Source organism: Canis lupus, chromosome X (genome assembly GCF_048164855.1).
Source record: "Canis lupus baileyi chromosome X, mCanLup2.hap1, whole genome shotgun sequence".
NCBI classification, from domain to species: domain Eukaryota; kingdom Metazoa; phylum Chordata; class Mammalia; order Carnivora; family Canidae; genus Canis; species Canis lupus.
The window spans coordinates 79,261,334-79,279,204 of record NC_132876.1 but is presented as its reverse complement, the minus strand read 5'-3'; the positions used below and the strand labels follow the sequence as shown (position 1 = coordinate 79,279,204).

The 17,871-nt window shown below is 36.5% G+C and overlaps 1 protein-coding gene across 7 annotated transcripts in view; it reads right to left on the bottom strand.

Annotated features, from left to right (window-relative positions):
* PHF8 (PHD finger protein 8) overlaps positions 1 to 17,871 on the bottom strand; it is a 106,587-nt gene that overhangs the window by 27,462 nt on the left and 61,254 nt on the right. For 6 of the 7 annotated variants that reach the window (XM_072816966.1, XM_072816967.1, XM_072816971.1 and 3 more), the window contains 4 exons: positions 13,609 to 13,787; positions 13,231 to 13,316; positions 12,318 to 12,451; positions 11,408 to 11,721 (listed from right to left, as the gene is read on the bottom strand). In XM_072816966.1, the coding sequence (XP_072673067.1) occupies positions 11,408 to 11,721; positions 12,318 to 12,451; positions 13,231 to 13,316; positions 13,609 to 13,787 (713 nt within the window). The remainder of the gene's footprint in view (positions 1 to 11,407; positions 11,722 to 12,317; positions 12,452 to 13,230; positions 13,317 to 13,608; positions 13,788 to 17,871) is intronic. The other variant, XM_072816968.1, reaches the window with a different exon arrangement.

Here is a 17,871-nt window from a genome sequence, read left to right as displayed (position 1 = left end):
AGGTCTATATTGTAATTTTAAGTCTGGTTCAATATTTAAAAATCAATCAATGAAATCTACCATATTAACAGACAAAAGAGGAAAAACCATGTGATTATATCCATTTATGGAACAAAAACACTGAGCAAAATTCAATACCCACTCATAAACAAACTTTCAGCAAAATAGGAATAGAGGTGAACTTCCTTAACCTGGTAACCTACAGCTAACGACATAATAGTGTAAAAACTGAATGATTTCCCCCTTAGATTGGAAACAGGTAAAGGTGTTCACTCACCACGTTGTGCTCAAAGTCCTAGGCAGAACAAAAAAGGCAAGAAGAAATAAAATATTTACAGATTGGAATGAAATGAATAAAATTGTCCATATTTGCACATGACATGATCATCTATACAAAAAAAAATCCCAAGAATATATTTTAAAAACTTAGAATAGGTGAATATTACCAAGGTTGCAGGACAGAAGGTCAAGTGACAAAAATCAATCATATTTATGCATCCTATCATTAAGCAATTAAAAACCAAAAGTTTAAAAATGTACCATTCATAATATCTCCAATACAGAACTTTGGGATAAATCTAACAAAACATGTACAGGAGCTATATGTAAAATCTATAAAACACTGATGAAAGATATTTTAAAAAGACTAAATACAGAGGGAATACCAAATACATAAATTAGAACACTCAATATTATCTACCATACCAATTGTCATACTGTCACTGTAGAAACAGCTTGATGATTTATCAGAGTTAAACATAGAATTACCATACGACCCAGCAAATCTACTCCTAGGTATATGTCTAGGACAAATGAAAACATTTGTCCACACAGAAACAGACACAAACGTCTATAACAGTATTATTCATAATGGCCAAAGGGTGGAAATAACCCAAATGCCCATCAGCAGATGAATAGATAAACAAATTGTGGCATATCCATACAATGGAATACTATTCATCCATAAAACAGAACAATACTGATATATACTACAACTTAGATGAACCTAGAAAATATTATGCTAAACAAAAGAGGTCTGACACAAAAGGTCACATATTACATGACTACTTTCCTCACCAATAAATCAGCCCTGCAAGAAATGTTAAAGGAAATTCTTTGAGTGGAAAGAGAAGGCCATGATCACGAGTAAGCAAACAATGGGGAAAATTTTCACAAGTAAGGTGCAAACACATAATAAAAGTAGTAATGTGAAAAAAAATAAAAATAAAAAATAAAAGTAGTATGTGAATCACTCATCAAACCAGTATGGAGGTTAAAGCACAAAAGCAGTAAAACCAATTATATCTATAAAAATTAGTTAAGGGACTTCACAAAATAAAAGGATGTAAAAGTATGATGCTGGAGACATAAAATGTTGGAAATGGTAAAAATTTAATGCTTTTAAATGGGTTCAAACTTAAGCACACATCAACTTAATATAGACTGCTATATGCAAAAGATGTTATTATGAACCTAATGGTAACCATAAATCAAAACCCTGTAATATATACACAAAAAATAAAGGGAAAAGAATCCAAGCATATTACAGAAGAATGCAATTAAACTACAAGGGAAGATAGCACAGAAGTATAAAAACAACTGAAAGATAATAAAATGGCAATAAGTATATACCAACCAACAATTACTTTAAATGTAAATGGACTAACTGCTCCAATCAAAAGACATAGGGTGGTGGAATGGATAAAAGAGTAAGATCTAGCTATATGCTGCCCACAAGAGACTCACTTCAGATCTATGACATATGTAGATTGAAAGTGAAAGGATGGAAAAACATTTACCATGCAAATGGAAGCAAAAAGAAAGCTGGGTAGCAAAACTATTATCAAAATAGATTTTAAAACAGACTGCAACAAGAGACAAAGAAGGACACCATCTAATGATAAAGGGAACAAGCCAACAAGAGGACAGAACAATTTTCAGTATTTATGCACCCAACATGGGAGCACCTACATACATAAAGCAACTGTTAACAGATAAGGGAGGAAAGTAACAGCGACATAATAGAAGAGACTTTAACACCTCACTTACATTGATGAAAGGATCATCCAGACAGAAAAGCAACAAGGTAACAATGGCTCTGAATGACACATTAGATCAGATGGCCCTAATGTATATATATTCAGAATACTCCACCTAAAAACAACAGAATACACACCCTTTTTAAATGTGCATGGAACCTTCTCTAGAATAGATCATATATTAGGCCATGAAACAAGTCTCATAAATCCAAAAAGAATGAAATCATATCACGTATCTTTTCTGACTACAACAGTATAAAGCTAGAAATCAAACCACAAGAATAACTCTGAAAAGGACACAAATAAATGGAGGCTAAATAACATGCTACTAAACAATGCATGGGTCAACTAAGAAATCAAAGAGGAAATTAAAAAATACATGGAAACACATGAAGATGAAAACTTAATGGTCCAAAGTCACTGGGATGCACCAAAGCTGTTCTAAGAGAGATTACAACAAACAAGAAAAATCTCAATAAGCATCCTAACCTTATACATAAGGGATCTATATAAAGAAGAACAAACAAAGCCAAGCTGAGTAGAAGGAAGAGCATAATAAAGGGTAGAACAGAAATAGATAATATAGAGATGAAAGAAACAATAGAGCAGATCAATGAAACAAAGAGTTGGTTCCTTAAAAATATAAACAAAATGGAAAAATCTTTAGCCAGACTCACCAAGGAAAAAAGAGAGAACTCAAATAAGCAAAATCAGAATTAAGGAAGAGAAATAATAAACACACCACAGGAATATAAAGGATTATTAAGAGAATATTATCAAAAATTATATGCCAACAAATTGAACAGCCCAGAAAAAAATGGATAAATTCCTAGGAACATATAATCTTCCATAACTGAATCAGGAAGAAATAGAAAATCTGAACTGATTACCAGCAATGAAATTGAATCAATAATCAAAAAACTCTCAATGAACAAGTCTAAGGCCAGATGGCTTCAAAAGTGAATTCTACCAACATTTAAAGAAGTATTAATACCCATCTATTCTTGAATTATTTCAAAAAAAATTGAAGAGGAAGGAAAAATTCTAAATTCGTTCTTCAAGGCCACCATTACCTACCCTGATACCAAAACCAGATAAACACACTAAAAAACAAAAACAAAAACAAAAACAAAAAAACTACAGGCCGATATCTCTGATGAACAAAGATGCAAAAATCCTCAACAAAACAGTAGCAAACTGAATCCAACAATCTATTAAAAAAATTGTTTACCATGTTCAAGTGGGATTTATTTCCAGGTTGCAAGGGTGGTTCAATATTCACAAATTAATCACCATGATACATCATATCAATAAGATAAAACCATATGATCCTTTTAGTAGATGTAGAAAAAGCATTTGACAAAGTACAACATCCATTCATGATATAAATTCTCAACAAAGTAGGCTTAAAAGGAACATATACCTCAACACAGTAAAGGCTATTTATGAAAAAAACACAGCAACCATCATACATTATAGGGAGAAACTGAGAGCTTTTCCCCTAAGATTAGAAACAAGACAAGATGTCCACTTTCACCACTTTTATTCAACATAGTAATGGAGTCCTAGCCATAGCAGTGACTCAAGAAAAAGAAATAAAGGGTATCCAAATTGGTAAGGAAAAAGGACAAGTTTCATTATTTGCAGATGACATAATACTATATATAGGAAACCCTAAAGACACCACCAAAAATCTATGAAAACTGATATATGAATTCATTAAAGTTGGAGGAAACAAAATTAAACACACAGAAACCTCTTGCATTTCTATGTACTAAAAATGAAGTAGCAGAAAGGGAAATTAAGAAAACAATTCCAGTTACAATTGCACCAAAAATAATAAAATACTTAGGAATGAACTTAATAAAGTGAAAGATCTGTATTTTGAGGGACGAACTATAAAACAATGATGAAAGCAACTGAAGATAACACAAATGGAAACACATTCCATGCTCATAGATTGGGAAAAGAATTAGATTGGTAACAATTATTATTAAAATGTCCATACTACCCAAAGCAATCTACAGATTTAATGCAATCTCTTTCAAAATACCAACATTTTCTCACAAAACTAGAATAATACTAAAATCTGTATGGAACCACAAAAGACCCTGAATAGCCAAAGCAATCTTAAAAAAGAAGAGCAAAGCTGCAAAGCTAAAGTATCACAATCCCAAATTTCAAAATATGCTACACAAAGCTGCAGTAATCAAAACAGTATGGTATGGTACTGGCATAAAACAAGACACATTGATCAATCAAAAAGAAGACAACCCAGAAAGTTATATAGTCAGTCAATTAACCCACAACAAAGGAGGCAAGAATATACAAAGGGGAAGACAGTCTCTTCAGCAAATGGTGATGAGAAAACTGGACAGCTACATCCAAAGAAGGAAACTAGACCACTTTCATTGGACCACACACAAAAATCTACCCAAAATGGGTTAAGGACCTAAATGTGAGACCTGAAAACATAAAACTCCTAGAAGTAAACACAAGCAGTAATCTTGACATTGGATATCGAGACATTTTTCTAGATAAGTCTTCTCAGGCAAGGGAAACTAAAGCCAAATTAAACTATTTGGACTACACCAAAATACAAAGCTTTTGTTGAGCAAAGGAAACCATCAAGAAAACAAAATGGCAATCTATGGAATGGGAAAAGATATCTGCAAATGGTATATTCAATAAAGCGTTAATATCCAAAAAAATATTTTAAAAACGTATACAATTCAACATCAAAAAACCCCCCAAGTAATCTGATTTAAAAGTGGGCAGAGGAGGGGATCCCTGGGTGGCTCAGCGGTTTAGCATCTGCCTTTGGCAGGGGGCCTGATCCTGGAGTCCCAGGATCGAGTCCCATGTCGGACTCCCGGCATGGAGCCTGCTTCTCCGTCTGCCTGTGTCTCTGCCTCTCTCTCTGTCTCTCATGAATGAATGAATGAATGAATGAATGAATGAATGAATGAATAAATAAATAAACAAACTTTTAAAAAAATGGGCAGAGGAATTAAATAAATGTTTTTCCATAGAAGACCTAGAGATGGCCAACAGACACTTAAAAAGATGCTCAACATCACTAATCATCATGGAAATGCAAATCAAAACTACAATTAAGTATCACCTTACATCTGTCAGAATGTCTAAAAAAGAAGACAAGAAATAACAATTGTTGGCAAGGATGGAGAGAAAAGGAACTCTTGTGTACTATTGGGAATGCAAAATCGTATGGCCACTATGGAAAACAGTATGGAGGTTCCTCAAAATTAAAAAGAATGACCACATGATCCAGTAATTCCATTACTGGGTATTTACCCAAAGAAAATGAAAACACTAATTTGAAATGATATATGCACTGCTGTTTATTATTGCATTATTTATAATAGTCATGATATGAAAGTAACTCATCCACAGATAAGTTGAATGAATAAAGATGCAAGACACACACACACACACACACACACACAGAGGACTATTAGTTATAGAAAAGAATGAGATCCTGCCATCTGCAACAATGTGGAGGGCCCTGTACAGAATAATGCTAAGTGAAATAAGTACAATAAAGACAATTACCATATGATTTCACTCATTTAAGAAACAAAACACAGGAACAAACAAACAAAAAACCAGAGTCTTAAATACAGAGAGCAAACTGCTGGTTGCCAGGGGAGGTGGTTAGGGGGAATGGATGAAATAGATATAGGGGATTAAGAGTACACTTATCTTGATGAGCGCTAAGTAATGTATGGGAACTGTTGAATCATTATATTGTATGCCTGAAACTAATATAATATTCCATGTTAATTATACCTCAATAAAAAAATAGGCAAAAGTCAAAGTATTTAAAAGACTTCTCAAAAAAGAGGATGTATGCATGAATGGCCAAAAGATACATCATTAACCATTAGACAAGCCATTAAATGAGCTATGCACTATATGCTTATTAGGATGGTTAAAATAAATACAATGACAATACCAAGTGCTGACAAGTATGTGGAGAAACTAAAACTCTCACACATTAATGGTAGGAATGTAAAATGGCACAACCACTCTGGGAAACACCTTGGCCATTTCTTATACACTGCCCATAAAGTACAAGAAATGAAAACTCATGTTTACACAAAAGCCTGCACGTATGTGCATGTTCATAGCAGCTCAATTCATAATCACTCAAACTGGTAAATAACTCAAATGTCCTTCAGTGAATGAGAAAAAGCAGCTATGGTATACAATGGACTACAGCAATATAAAGTAATAATCTATCGATACACAACAACATGGATGAATTTTAAGGGCATTATGCTGAGTAAGAGAGGCTAATCTGAAAATATTACATACTGTGTAACTCCATTTACTTGACATTCTGGCAAAGGCAAAAACCACAGGGATGGAGAGGAGCTCAGAGGCTGCCAGGTGTTAGGGGTAGAGGAAGGGCATGACTACTAAGGGACAACATAAGGGAGTTTGAGGAGGTTCTGTGTGCTCATTTTGGTGGTGGTTACAAGAATCTAAACATGTATACCAACAGAGCTCATTTTACTTCATGCTAATTTTAAAAATACAATTAAAAAAACCCTTTATCAAAAGGGAAAACACACTGAAAATAAAAGAGCTTTCAATCTGAGATGTCATACAAAGAACATTAAGAGAAAGGAGTAAAATAAAACCAGAAAATTAATAGTAAACAAACAAGATGATTAGTAACCAAATGAACTAAACAAACTATTGTTAAACACCATAATCAAGTACAGCCAATCCCAAGAAGGAAATGTCACCTCAAAAGCAATAATTCTATTACTTACTGTAAGTCTCCATCAACCAATTAACAGATAAAAACTAATCAAAAGATGCCAAAAACCATTTGCTAAAGCCTAATTCTATTTCTGATTTTAAAAAAAAATCAAAAACTTCTCAAACTAGAGATAGATACTCCTCTGAACTTCATGAACATAGCCTATACCAGAGACCTACAGAGCCCTATGTAGTAAGTGGAAAAACACTGGCAGCATTACCTTTAAGGTCAGCAACAAGACAAGGATGCCCCCCTATCACTGACTACTCAACACTGTAATAAAACTAGAAAAATCTAGATATATGAATATGTGAAAGAAAAGGGATATTATGAGCTAAATTCATATGTTGCATATGAATTCATATGTTGAATTCCTAACCCCCAGTACTTCAGAATATGACTATAATTGGAGATAAGGCTTTCAAAGAGATAATTAAGTTAAAATGAGGCCAATAGGGAGGGCCTTAATCCAGCTTGACTGTGTCCTTTTAAGAAGAAATTAGGAATATACGCAGGGACATCAGGGGCCCATGTTCACAAAAGGAAGATCAGAAGCAGCAGCAGCAAAAGGGTGGTCATCTGCAAGCCAAGGAGAGGCTTCAGGGGAACCAAACACTGCTAGCACTTTTATCTTGGACTTCCAGCCTCCAGAACTGTGAGAAAATTAACTTCTGGTGTTTAAGCCATCCAGTCTGTGGTATTTTGTTATGGGAGCCCTAGCATACTAAAATAGGGGACATAGATCACCTACCTCAAAAGTCCAAGACAATTAACTGAAAAATTAACAGAACTAGTATAAGTATAGGAAGGCAGTCTGATACAGGATCAAAATGGAAAAATCAATTATTTTCCTGCATACTAGTAACAGCCAAATGGAAAATGTAATAGATAAAAAGATGCCACTTTCAATATGAACTAAACTATAAAACACTTAGTTTTAAATAAACTGGAGATATACAAGAAAACCTGAATAGAGAGACAGACCATGGTTGAAGATGGTCTGTTTTGTGATCACTCATGCCCTAAAGGTAATTAGCGGAATGACATCAAAGCCATCCAGAAGTTGCACTGGTTCAAAAGCAGTTTTCCCTGGCATGTTTTTTTTTAACCAATCAATAATGAATTTTCTCACAACTGAGAAAGCCTTAACAATATATGAGTATCTACAGACAAAAGCTAAAAATCCTGCAATCGTGCCTCCCACTAGAGGAAGAGCAAATGGTGCCTTTGTCTTCTATAAAATTAAGCTCTGGTGGGAGAAGGGGATGGCTAAGAAAGTGGAACAGGAAACTGGAGACATTTGCCCTGTGTTTAAAAAGACAAAAAAGGGATCCCTAGGTGGCACAGCGGTTTAGTGTCTGCCTTTGGCCCAGGGTGCGATCCTGGAGACCCAGATCAATCCCACGTCGGGCTCCCGGTGCATGGAGCCTGTTTCTCCCTCTGCCTATGTCTCTGCCTCTCTCTCTCTCTCTCTCTCTGTGTGACTACCATAAATAAATAAAAATTAAAAAAAACTTAAAAAAAATAAAAATAAAAAAAAAATAAAAAGACAAAAAAATTGCTAAAGATTAGGCCCTGGATCAGATTTTAATTTGATGGACCTGATTTCTACCTTAAGCAAATGTCCTCAAGAGTCTGTATCTTGAAGGAGGAAGCCTCAGCCCAAGGTATAAGGTTACAAAGAACCCATGGACTCCGATGCTAGGTGCAAATGCATTGCTAACTGGGAAAGGATTATTTGGGTGTTTTGGCTTCAAAGCCACAGAAACTTTGAGGAGTGTGCCCCTAACCCTCTTTTTCTTGTAAGCCCTATTATTTTTAGTGTACAAGTTTTTAGGATATGAAGTTTTTTAAGAATACATAGGTGCCATTATAGCAGAAAGGCCTCCAATGAAAGATAATGGTTTCCATAAATTTATCTATAAATGCCATGCAATCCTAATAAACAAATCTCATAAAGGATTTTCCATAGAATTTGATGAGCTGATTCTAGAATCCATTTGGAATAGAAAAAATTCAATAATGGCCTAGAAATTCTGGAAAAATAAGAACAAGTAGGTTGGCATCTCCTTATTAAACTACCTTTCTCATGTTGCTGGGCAAAGCAGAAAGCCAGAGGGGAGTAGTCAGACCAGGGCAGATGTTTTAGCTGTAGGTTGATGCAACTGTCTGCTGAAGGTAGGGTGAGTGGTCAGGGGATCTTTGTATGTCCCTAAGACTAATCACAGCTCCATTCAGAGATGATGGGGTTTGCTGAACATCTGTGCTCTCCTTAGGTCTAATGCAAGTTCTGCAGAGGGGATTTGCCCTACCAGACACAAGGCCTATAGTAACTAACCTATGAGGTATCTGAACAGAAAGGGACAAATTTTATAGAACAGAAAAATATTAATAATATCTAACACACAGTACTTAAAATGTGCTGGGCAATGTTCTAAGTGCTTTATGTGTATTAATTCATTAATCCTCACAACAAGCTGTGAGGTAGGTACTATTATAACAGAGAAACACAGAGAGCTTGCCCAGGGTTATACATATATATATATTAAGGGACAGAGCTGGGAATAGAGTAGAAAGACAAATCCACATACACATGGGAATTTAGTTTATGACAAAAGAGGAACTTCAAACCAGGGGGATAATGAACTAGTGAATGAATGGTGTTGGGGCAAACGACTTACCATATGGAAATAATTAAGTTAGATTCATAAAACTTAATTCCAGAGAAAGATAATATTTTACCTTCTATGCATGTTTTCAGTAAAAATATATGAAAGTCTTCTTACACAACACAAATTACAAAAAAATTTATAATGAGGCAAAAACTGAAATCTACATGCTAAAAGATACCATAAATAAAATTAAAATACAAGCAACAGATTAAAACATTTTGCAACAATATATTTAAAAGCACTAAGAAATCTAGAATAGAGAACAACAGATCAATAAAAAAACCACCATCCTAATAGAAAAATGGGTGAAAGATTGAATGAATTAATTCACAGAAAAGATATAAAGAAGGAGCACCTGAGTGATGCAGTTGGTTAAGTGGCCGACTCTTGATTTTGGCTCAGGTTGTGATCTCAGGGTTTGGGGACTGAGCCCTGAATCAGACTCCATGATCAGTGCAGAGTCTGCTGGAGACTCTCTCCCTCTGCCCCTCCCTCACCCCTGTGCATGTTCTTTCTCTCCCTCAAATAAATAAATCTTTAAAAAAAAATAAAGAAGAGCCAATAAATGTATAAAACAAACTGAAACACCATTTTTTGCTATCAGATTTCCAAAAATTAAGAAGACTGATAATATTGACTACTAGTAGTAAGGCTCATACACTGCTCATATATTGGCCCTTTCAGAGGGGAATCTGGCACTATTAACATTTATTTTGTATATACTCTTCAACTTAGCAGGTCTAGTTACCCTACAGAAATGTTAGCTGGCACATGGGTGCAAAGAGTTATTTACCAGAATTTTCATTGCAGCATTGTTAGTCAAACCCCCAAATTAGAAACAACCTAAATGTCAATCAGTAGCGAATGGTTAAACATAGAATGGCCCATCTATGCTACGTAGACTACCATACAACAGGTAGATCTCCATGTATGGATGAAGTAGACAGATCTCTATACACTGATGTTGAAGATGTGCAAGCAAGTTGCAGAACCATGTTTACTACAAAAACTGTATCTATTTGTGTCTGTGTGTGGTTGTAAGTACAAGAAAATGAAAGGTATATATCAACTGATAACATAGGTTACCCTCGGGTAACCTTCGTCAGAGAAAAGAATTCATCAAAGGGCACTTTGCTTTCTCTATCTTGCTCAAATTTTAGTCAATGAGAATTAATTTAAAAAATAATATTAAAACCCATATTAAAGTCAGCTGCAGTATACAAAAATGTGCATTATATAATGTAGTACTTAATAAATCTTAGCTTGAAAAAGGTTGTCTCTTAAATGTAAAACGACACTGAAAGGTCATTATATACCTTTGCAAGATGAACCAAACAATAGAGAAGTAAGTAGAAGTGATGAAAATAAAATAGGCAAGAGGGTTTGAAAAAAGAGTTTCCAGCAAAGAAGGTTAGACAATTTTAAAAATGGATGATAGCTGGGCCACCTGGGTGGTTCAGTCAGTTAAGTGCTTAACTCTTGATTTTAGCTCAGGTCATGACCTCAGGGTCGTGAGATCGAGCCCTGTGTTGGGCTCCAAACTCAGCATGAATTCTGCTTGAGATTCTCTCTCTCCCTCTCCATCTGCCCCTCCCCCCACATTCTCTAATAAATAAAGAAATCTTTAAAAAATGGATGATAGCTAATTATTTTCTGAGGGTCTTCCATGAACAAGACAATGTACAATGATGCTCTGTACAAGCATCATCTCTAATTCTTGCATCAACCTGTAGATATTTCCATTTTATGGATTAAGAAAACATGACTCAGAGAAAGCAAGCGTCAAACTTCAGGCAAGGTCTCTTGCTCATTACTGTCACAGGCTGTCCTGGATCAGAACTGGGTTTGAGACTGGGGCCAGGGGGAGCACTTCTGGCTGGACCCAAGTTCTCAGCTGCCCTTACTATACTCTGCATCCTTGAAGCATGCTCCCAAGCTGTCCTGTTCATCCAGACTGGCATTCTCTTCCTCCTCTTCGCTCTCGGTTCTCCAGTATGCTGGCCGCTTGATGGGCCGCTTCCCTGGGGTGCGCTGGGAAGCAGGGCTGCTAGACACTGTGCCCAGCCCACTGCTGGAGCTCCCACTGCTTCGGTCCTGGCCCCCTGTCCACCAGGCCTGCAGGCTGGAGGTAGCTGGTGAGGATGATGAAGACTGCAGGTTGGCCATGCACAGCATGCCCTGGATGGCCTCCTGAGTGCTGGGAGAGGCAGGGGCCTCGCTGCAAGGGACAGAGAAGAAATGCTAAGGGAGTTTCTCTAGTTGTCAGAGGAAACCAGTCATCATAATAGTTAAGGAGGAGGGACAACAGCTCTGGGTGTTAGGGTGGAAGGAAGGAGAAGAGAACCATTCCAAATGATAAATGAGAAATTAAACCAACAGATCAAGACAGTATGTCAAAGACTGTTTGCATGTCAAGGCCAGTCCTTCTTGCCCTCAAGTCTTTCCAAAGACAGCAAGGAAGGTGGCAAAAAGAGGAGTGCACTTCCCTCTGTTTACTCATGCTGAATTCTTTCATTTTTTCAAAACAAGGCCCAGTTTTCCTTCCATGCCTCTTCTAGGCCCTCTTCCAACTCCCAAAGAACCCGAAACTAATCCCCCTTGAAGTTTTTACATCTACTGTCTATCAGATCTTAAGTTCCTCAGGATGGATTTCATGTCTGCTTTATTCTTTCAGCCCTGATGACCTCGCTGGTTCTTTGTGCCCTTAAATGTCTCAAGAAATATCTGCTGATTGGCTGATCTAGCCTTCTGGGGGGAGAGTGGAAAGGGGTGTTGTCTGATGGCCCGGAAGGGGAGACTGAAGCCAGTACTCACGTGAGGGCAGCATAGTCAGGTCCCCCCACCTGCCTGCTGGCCTTGAGTAGATCAAGAATTCCACCAGCGCCACTCCCATTCCCAAGCTTGCCTTCGACCCCTTCTACCATGTCCTCATCCGTTGTATAGTCCTCCTGTTTGGGAAAGAGATATCACCTTGGCTGCTGAGAGCTGCCCTGGTCAGGCCCTGGGATACAATGTTGACATTCTTATTCCAGATACTAATCTCCTCTGAGCACCAAGTATAGACCAAGCACTAAGCAGAATATTCACTCTTTCATTTTAATCTCCGCAGCATCTTTGTGAGGTAGGTATTATTGTATGTATGAGATAGGCATTTTATAAGCAGAATATTCACTCTTTCATTTTAATCTCCACAGCATCTTTGTGAGGTAGCTATTATTGTATGTACGAGATAGGCATTTTAACTGTCTATTATGTGTATGAGGTAGGTATTTTAACTCCTGTTTTACAGGTAAGGAAACTAAGGTTCATCAGTAAAGTAAATAAGTTGTATAAGGTCATAATCAAGGTATCCAAATCAGAGACTCCTTTCTGCTACATCACAATGCCTTTTATTCAACCCTGAATATGTTTTAATATTTTAATCATTTTAAATTTATATCTTAATATACTTACATTTTAATATATATTTTAATATATTTAGTATTTAATCACAATGCCTTTTATTCTACCTTGAAATATTTAAAAATATTTCTACTAAATTATAATCTTCCAGTCATATGCTTAGCTACACTGCACTTTAGCACACAATCTTTCATTTAATAAATATTTTGGAAACTGAATGCATAGGGTATCTTCCCTGTCCCCCCCGCCCCCCACGAGAATGACAATTTGTCTTCTGTTTCTGTAACCAGAATGGCAGAAGACCAGACACAGGATAGGCTCCTACCTCAATGTCAAACTCAACTTCTCCTGGTTCACGAACTCGGTTGGGGTCAGAGCAAGGCTTTGCACGGGGTAACTTTCGGGGAAATTCTAGAAAAATAGTGAAATGCACATATTGTGAAGCTAAGATTAACATCTGGGCCCAATACCCAGGGGGGGAAAGAATATAATTTTCCTAAAAGTAATGACCAAAGACAACTAATTTAGGGAGATTAGGAACTGGTTTATAAATAAATCTCTAGAGCAAAGAATACATAGAAACCTAAAGAGCTGGTAAATTCAGAATATCAACAAGCTCAGGCCTAAGACCTTTGGCCTATCAAGAGGACCCAAAACAAACATGAAACAGGCAGAAAAGGAACAAGAAAGAATAGGTACACACTTGGTCTTATTATCAGGGTCGCCTTCTCCTTTCCCAATCTCTCATCAATCTGCAGTTCATCATCTGAATCCAAGTCAAAATCATCTTCCATCACTTGTTCTGCCATCAGCCTAGCCTTGTCCGCCTTCTTTGTGAGCTTGGCTCGCCGAGACTTGGATAGGCTCTTTACCCTCTTGGTACTAAAAAGAGAAGAACACATGGTCACATTCAATATTGTTAAGATAGCAATTCTCCCCAAATTGGTCTATAGACTCAATACAATCCCTATCAAAATCCAGCTAATTTCTTTTATAGAAATTAATAAGCTTATACTCAAATGCATACAAGCATACAAAGGACTTACTATGGCCAAAAGAATTTTGAAAAAGGACAAAATTAGAGTATTCTCTACTCAACTTCAAAATTCACTAAAAAGCAACAGTAGTTAAGGTAGTATAATATTAGCAAAAGGATAGACATGTACAGTGCAAGAGGGTTCCCCCTTCTCCACATCCTCTCCAACATTTGTTGTTTGTCTTGTTAATTTTCGCTATTCTCACTGGTGTGAGGTGGTATCTCATTGTAGTTTTGATTTGTATTTCCCTGATGGCAAGTGATACGGTGCACTTTCTCATGTGCTTCTTGGCCATGTGTATGTCTTCTTTGGTGAAATTTCTGTTCATGTCTTTTGCCCATTTCATGATTGGATTGTTCGTTTCTTTGCTGTTGAGTTTAATAAGTTCTCTATAGATCTTGGATATTGGCCCTTTATCTGATAGGTCATTTGCAAATATCTTCTCTCATTTTGTAGGTTGTCTTTTAGTTTTGTTGACTGTTTTTTGTTTTTTTTTTTTTTGCTGTGCAGAAGCTTTTTATCTTAATTAAGTCCCAACAGTTCATTTTGGCTTTTGTTTACTTTGCCTTCATAGATGTATCTTGCAAGAAGTTGCTGTGGCCGAGTTCAAAAAGGGTGTTGCCTGTGTTCTCTCTAGGATTTTGATGGAATCTTGTCTCACATTTAGATCTTTCATCCATTTTGAGTTTATCTTTGTGTATGGTGTAAGAGAATGGTCTAGTCTCATTCTTCTGCACGTGGCTGTCCAACTTTCCCAGCACCATGCACTGTTGGTGAGAATGTGAACTGGTACAGCCACTCTGGAAAACATTGTGGAGGTTCCTCAAAGAGTTAGAAATAGAGCTACCCTATGACCCAGCAACTGCACTACTCAGTATTTACCCCAAAGGCACAGATGCAGTGAAACGCTGGAACACCTGCACCCCAATGCTTATAGCAGCAATGTCCACAATAGTCAAACTGTGGAAGGAGCCTCGATATCCTTCGACAGATAAATGGATAAAGAAGATGTGGTATATATATACCATGGAATATTACTCAGCCATCAGAAAGGACAAATACCTACCATTTGCTTCGACGTGTATGGAACTGGAGGATATGCTGAGTGAAGTAAGCCAATCGGAGGACAATCATCATATGATTTTACTCATACAGGGAATATAAGACATAGTGAAAGGGATTATAAGAGAAAGGAGGGAAAATAAGTGGGAAAAATTAGAAAAGGTGACAAAAATTGAGACTCCTAACTCTGGGAAATGAACAAAGGGTAGTGGAAGGGGAGGTGGGTGGGGGTATGAGGTAACTGGGTTATGGGCACTGAGGAGGGCACTTGATGGGATGAGCACTGGGTGTTATACTGTATGTTGGCAAATTGAACTTCAATGAAAAAGAACAGGATAGGCATATACATCAATGGAACCAGTTGAGTCTAGAACCAACATTTCAATTTATGGTAAATTGATTTCTGCCAAAGGTGCTAAGGTAATACAGTGGGGGAAAGGATGGTCTTTTTAACAAATGGTGCTGAGAAAACTGGATAACACATGTAAAGAAATGAATGTGTATTCTTACATCATACACAAAAATTAACTCAAAATGGATCCTAGATCTACATGGAAAAGCTAAAACTAAAAATACTTCTAGGAAAAAATATAGGAAACTATATTCGATGACCTGGGATTAGGTAAAATTCAAAACATTTCTGCTTCAAAGAGATACCATTAAGAAAATTAAAAGAAAAAAAAAGAAAGAAAGAAAATGAAAAGACAAGCCAACGACTGGGAGAAAAATCTCTGCAAATCATTTATTTGGGAAAGGATTTGTATCCAGAATATTTAAGTAACTGTTAGAACTCAATAATAAGACAAACAAGCCAATTTAAAACTGAGCAAAATTGGGGCAGCCCTGGTGGCTCAGCAGTTTAGCACCGCCTTCAGCCTGGGCTGTGATCCTGGAGAGCCAGCATCAAGTCCCATGTCAGGCTCCCTGCATGGAGCCTGCGTCTACCTCTGCCTGTGTCTCTGCCTCTCTCTCTGTGTTTCTCATGAATAAATAAAATCTTTAAAATAAATAAATAAAAATTTTTAAAAAACTGACCAAAAGATTTGAATAGACATTTCTCTAAAGATAATATACAAATGGCCAATAATCACACAAAAAGATGCTCAAAGCATTAGTTATTAGGGAAATGCAAATCTAAACCACAATGAGATACCACTTAATATCCATTAGAATGGCTATAATAAAAAAGATAATAACAACTGTTAGCCAATATACTGCTGGTGGGAATATAAAGTGGTACAGACACTTCAGAATAAATTTTGGCAGTTTCTTAAAGAATTAAACAATAAGTTACCATATGACCCCAAATTTTACTCCTGAGAAACAGAAACATACGTCCATACAAAAACTTATATGCAAATGCTCATAGCACCATTATCAATAATAGCCAAAAAGTGGAATCAATCCAAATAACCATCAACCAGTAAATGGATAAACAAAAATGTGGTATATCCATACTATTCAGAAATAAAAAGGAACCAATTAATGATAAACACTATATCATGCATGAACGTTAAAAACATTGTGCTAAGTGAAAAGCCAGACATAGAAGACCACATATTATATTATTCCATTTATATATGTCTAGAAAAGGCAAATATAGAGACAGAAAGTAAATTAGTGGTTCCTTGGGCCTGGGAAAGAGAACCAAAAGACTAATTATAAGTGAATAAGAGGGATCTTTTTGGGGTGATAGAAGTGTTCTACAATTGGATTGCAGTGATAGTTGCATGTTCTTCAAATTTACTACAAGTTATTTAATTGTATACTTAAAGCAGGTTAATTGTAAGGTATGTAGGGTATACCTAAAAAAAGCTGTTAAAATATATATAAAAGAAATGGAACTAAAAACATGGCTTAAATAATCCTGTCAGATATGGTAAACAACATTAACCAGTACAAACTGCTGAAATAAATCTTAAAGGTAAAAAAAACACAAGTTTTGGTAAATCAGTATACTTGATACATACATTCAGCAGTTATTTGGTGAACTGGCTTTCAGTAAATTGGCTGACATTAAATTGACCTATTTTCTACCTCACAGGGTTTTAATTTAGGAGGATCAAATGAGCTAATACAGAGACCAAGACATGGCAGGCGCCCAATGCTAGCTAACCATATCATTAAGTTCTCTGGGCCTCAGTTTCCACATTAATAAAATGGGGATAGCAACATTTAACTTTCAGGGTTGTTGTGAGGATTAAATAAAATAATGTACTAAACAGCTTAGATAAAGTCTGATGCAGAGCCAGGAGCTCAATAAGTGGTAGCTATTTATACCCTGGTCTTTTAAATATGAAAAATGTCAAACATAAACAATATAAAAATGTAACTCTTATGTACCTTTCACTCAGTTAAGTTTCATTAATTATCAACACAGCAAATCTTGTTTAATTTGTACCTCAGTCCTCTGCAAGACACTGGATTATTTTGGAGAAAAGCCCAGACATAATATCATATGGTCTGTAAATATTTCTCTATCTTGTCTCTCTAGGTTCACTTAACAGCAGTCTCTGGCAGCTGCAGGAGGTAACAGAAGCAGCATAAAGAAGGCTAGTGGGGAAGGGGAAAATGTTTCATTGTGTCCTCAACAGCCATTACAGGCTGAACCCCTAGGACACTAAGGAGGGCACTTGATGGAATGAGCACTAGGTATTATACTATATGATGGCAAATTGAATTTAAATTTTAAAAAAGGGACTCTCAATTTTCTCCTCCTCAGGAGACCTATCATGGACCAAGGCAACGTTCAACAGTCTGTTATTGTTAGCAACTTGGTTCTCAAATCCCAAGAATAGCTCTGCTGCTTTCAGAATCTGCCCTATCTCACACTCCCTTTTCCCTTATTTTCCAGCCAGGTGGACCTA